At 36.3% G+C, this 4,140-nt stretch overlaps 1 protein-coding gene across 1 annotated transcript; it reads right to left on the bottom strand.

Annotated features, from left to right (window-relative positions):
* Window positions 1-1,785: 1,785 nt before the first annotated feature.
* Window positions 1,786-2,710, bottom strand: LOC127635786 (polyubiquitin-like). Its single transcript, XM_052116008.1, has 2 exons — window positions 2,628-2,710; window positions 1,786-2,525 (listed from the first exon to the last, which is right to left on the bottom strand). The coding sequence occupies exon 2, from the start codon at window positions 2,516-2,518 to the stop codon at window positions 2,057-2,059; it is 462 nt and encodes a 153-aa protein (XP_051971968.1). The 5' UTR covers window positions 2,519-2,525; window positions 2,628-2,710; the 3' UTR covers window positions 1,786-2,056.
* Window positions 2,711-4,140: the final 1,430 nt, after the last annotated feature.

Below are 4,140 nucleotides of genomic sequence, written 5' to 3'. Positions count from 1 at the left end.
CATTGACATTAAAGCCGTTTGTCAGCATTTTATTAATGATCAAAAAATTTTCTCTTCAATACTCTGCTTATGCCTGTGATTTGCTTTCAATGATCTTGATAACTTGTTATATTGTATCTTATAGTTCTAATGCATAGCATATGCTGGCAATATACAGTGCATGGCTGTACTGATATCAAAAACTTGGTCTATGCAAGGCAACAAACTTCAGACCTTCAAAACAAACTTAAAACAAATGACTGGCCTGCAGTGAAGATGAACTGGAAGGTTTGGACACTGTTTCAGTTTGTCAACATCAACTATATACCTGTTCAGGTAAACATAGGACTCATACACTAATATCTTCCTTTATACCATGCACACTCTGATCCAGTATTATCCAGTATCTTACTTTCTCTTTCTCTCTCTGAGATAGTTTTGAGTTGTGTTTGTCAATCTGGTTGACTTATTCTGGTATGCTCACCTTGCCTCTGTCAGGAAATGAAACCAAACCTGATTAACACTGATATGAAACCAACTACAGTGGGCCTAGATTGTGCCTCTAAACTGTTGTGTATCAGAAATAAACAAGCAACATATTCCAGTATAACTGGCAGGAAATATTTGTCTATATTGTCAATATTTGAAACATTTCCTATAATAAGTAACAGTGATGTATATCAGTAAAGACATTTTAATTGTTCTGTAATAAATCAAGAAGCAAGAAACCCCTTAAGTTTTTTTTTTCTTTTACTTAAGGGTTTACTTAACTTAAGTTTTTTTTTAGCAACTAGCCCCTATCTCTTGATTCCTTTCCCAAATTGAGTGCACCACATCCTGTACAACAATGCCATTCTATAGTTTGCTATAAGTTGCTCTCAATGGCAGGCTAGCACCTTGCATGCCATTGGTATGAGTGTGAGTGTGATTGTGTGTGTGAATGGGTGGATGGGACACAGTGTAAAGCGCTTTGGTAACCTCTAAGGTTAAAAAAACAATGCCCTATATAAGTGCAGACCATTTACCATTTACCAGTTTGTGGAAACACTGAAAATGATGTCAGCATTTTGGATTGTTTTATTCAGTTAATAAAAGAACATGACAATGACCTGCTGTGGGGGTGTGTTAAATTAAATGTTACATTTCATGTGTACAATGACCATGGAAATGTTTGTAGCCCTTTCTTGTAGGCAAGACCTTGTAGGTATGGACCTACAAAGAAATATTCTTTTTTAAATATAAACATATCCTGAGAAATGTGCACTAAAGTGTGACAGCTTGCCCCATCTCCCCTATTCACTGATTCAGATCAGGCATAACAAAATTTGGGACATAAACCCCAATTTATGACAGCCATTTTGTTTGGTGTAGCATAGACTAGGGTCATAAATGAATGGGACAAAATATCAGAAAATACCCCCAAAATGATTTTTTTTCTGAACTCTATTCCAGGTATACATATTACTGCATGAAACACAATTTAATTGCTCAAAATAATTCATCTTAATAATACCGGTAGATTAAATGGAAGAATTTGACATTAGAAAACACATGCCCTCATAAAGGTTAAAAATTAAAGTCAAATCCAGTTTGTTCATTAATGGAAAAGTTCATTTTTTACACTAGTGTAGACCATGTTTTGTGTGTAATAGTCAATAAAAACTACATTTTATAAAAAGTGGAGAACAATACATTGTAATGGTTCAAACATTTATTATTTAATTAAGGATGCAAAATCTAGAATGAAAGATCATTTGTACAAAAATAAAAGGTATTTGTAAAGTGCAAACACTTGAATTACATAAAGGCTTAATGGACAATAATGCATGTTTTACATCAGTTACAGTACATCAACAAAATATATATTTTAAATTCAGTACTCAGCTACTCTGTGTTATATATTATATATTTATGGCATTTAGAAGACAATATTATTTAGAACGACTTAAAAAGTGCTTTAGTTTTTCATGTTGTTTTCATGTTTTGTTTTTTTAAGAATTAACAGACCTATTTCATGCCTATTATATTTGACATGTTTAGTTCTTGTAGTCAGTTAGTCCTGGTCACACTTTATCCATTAACCTCCTCGGAGACGCAGAGTCATGTGAATGGTGCTTCCAGATGTGATGTTGTACTCCAGTAGCTTCATGCCAGACTCCAGTTGTCTCCCGTTGTAAATCAGTCTCTGCTGATCCACAGGGACACTTTCTTTGTTGTTGATCTTTTGCTGGAGCTGATCTACGGTTTCATTGACGTCGACATCGTATGTTTTTGTTTGGCCCTTCTCGTTCTTGACGAACACCTGAAGAGGAAGGATGAGGAGCATCACCGCGGACCCCGAGTGCAAACCGTAACTACTGAGTGTTCTGGAATCGTCATCAAGGCTGATTCGGTGTCCGTTATTTGCAGAAAGTTTCTGCTGTGAAGGTGGCACACTGAAGTCCCGTGAAATGAGCTGCTTCAGTTCACCAACTGTGGTGTTGTAGCCCACAGACAGAGATTTCGTTTCTCCATTAAATCCCTTTATTATTAGATCCATCACGAGCCTGTCAACATTTGATTAATAAAAAAAAAATCATTAGTATACGATGGTAACTATATTAATATAGATTATTGTGCAATATTTCTCTACGCATTCTGCGACTTACCGAGCTGTTCAAACCTTCCGCTGATTGCTTTTCTGTCTCGAATAGGACTTGTAATTATGAAGTTACTCCAATTGATGTGTGATGTTGTTTGGGGTGGAGGCATTATTTATACGGCATGAATTTATGCCCCACCTGTTTCGTTTTCGAAGACTCACTCGCTAACTTTCGGTTTCCTTTCTGCAATTAATCGCTGATGTAATTCATGAGAACTCATCGCTCAGCAGAATGCACAACACAAGTATCTGGTTAACTCACACTACTGTACATATTTCGACAAACCATGCATTCAATTAAACAAAAATAAATGTTTGTGTTTGTACATTGTGTAGCACAGAGGTTTTCATCTTTCAATGCCAGATATGATGATATTCATGTGAGAGACACTCTTCCAAAAAATAAAAATAATAATAATTGGTAATAGCAACTTCACTGATTTTTTTATCCATATTGACCTCATAATTGTTTTTATGCACGGCATTAATCGTGCATATTCCTAAACCACATCTAATTCTCACAACTCGTGTTTTTGGAGTTTATTATTATTATTATTATTATTATTATTATTTATTTATTTATTTATTTTTGTCTACTGGCATTTTTTAGCCAGCTGAACAATTAACACCAATTTCAACAACAATACAACCCATAGAAGAGACTGTCTACTTAATTCCTCACTGCCTCCTTTTCATTCCCATCAAAAATCAAACTTGCCACCACTCTGAATAAGGTGAATTCATATGAAATGTTTTATTTCTGAGTTTCATGCAGGCACATAATAAAAGAACAGGAAATCGAATAATCATTTGGAATGCGAAGTTATTCCCCATGATCACGTGATTGATTGGGGCACACCAGGTAATGTGCGTCACAGGGCGGGGCAAACATGCCTGCTCCATTCTGACAACAAGTGACTTTTCGAGGTTCTGCACTGGACAATGCGTGATGACGTAGACCTCATTCGTCTTTTTTCCGCCTTTGGTTACAGCTGGCACATGGAAATTGAAAGCCAGACAATGGAAAGAGAGAGTTTAATACCACTAAAAAAATGAAAGAGAAGTTCCCAAAAAAACTACCCTACACTTTTCAAATTGTAAACCACTTTTACATAGGAGTATAATATTTGCCAGACGCAGGCTATAAGGAAAGATGTCTTGCCCCAAATAGGGGTATTGCCCTAGTGGCGCAACATTGTCCATTTTTCATAATTTAATACATTTTGTTTTAAGTATGTGTGACAGGATAAAGGAGCTAGGTTATTGGTTTATTAGTGGATGGGTGGAAGACCAATGAGGTGGTAGCACCTTTAGTATTTAAGGACCTTTATTTTGACGTCAGTTGAGGTGTTTTGCTGATTCCGGCATCCCCCCCCCCCCCCCCTTGGCATTTCCTTTCCCTGTTACGGTGGTTTGCAGGTATGTTAAAGCTAGTAGCATTTTGCAATAGGCTGGACTGCTCTGTTGTAATATGTACTGTTTATAGTTTGATTCACAGCATTGCCGGCGACATGGGCATT

Source organism: Xyrauchen texanus, chromosome 4, assembly GCF_025860055.1.
Source record: "Xyrauchen texanus isolate HMW12.3.18 chromosome 4, RBS_HiC_50CHRs, whole genome shotgun sequence".
In the NCBI taxonomy this organism is placed as follows: Eukaryota; Metazoa; Chordata; class Actinopteri; order Cypriniformes; family Catostomidae; genus Xyrauchen; species Xyrauchen texanus.
The sequence above is the reverse complement of the archived record's forward strand: the minus strand, read 5'-3'. Positions and strand labels throughout refer to the sequence as shown.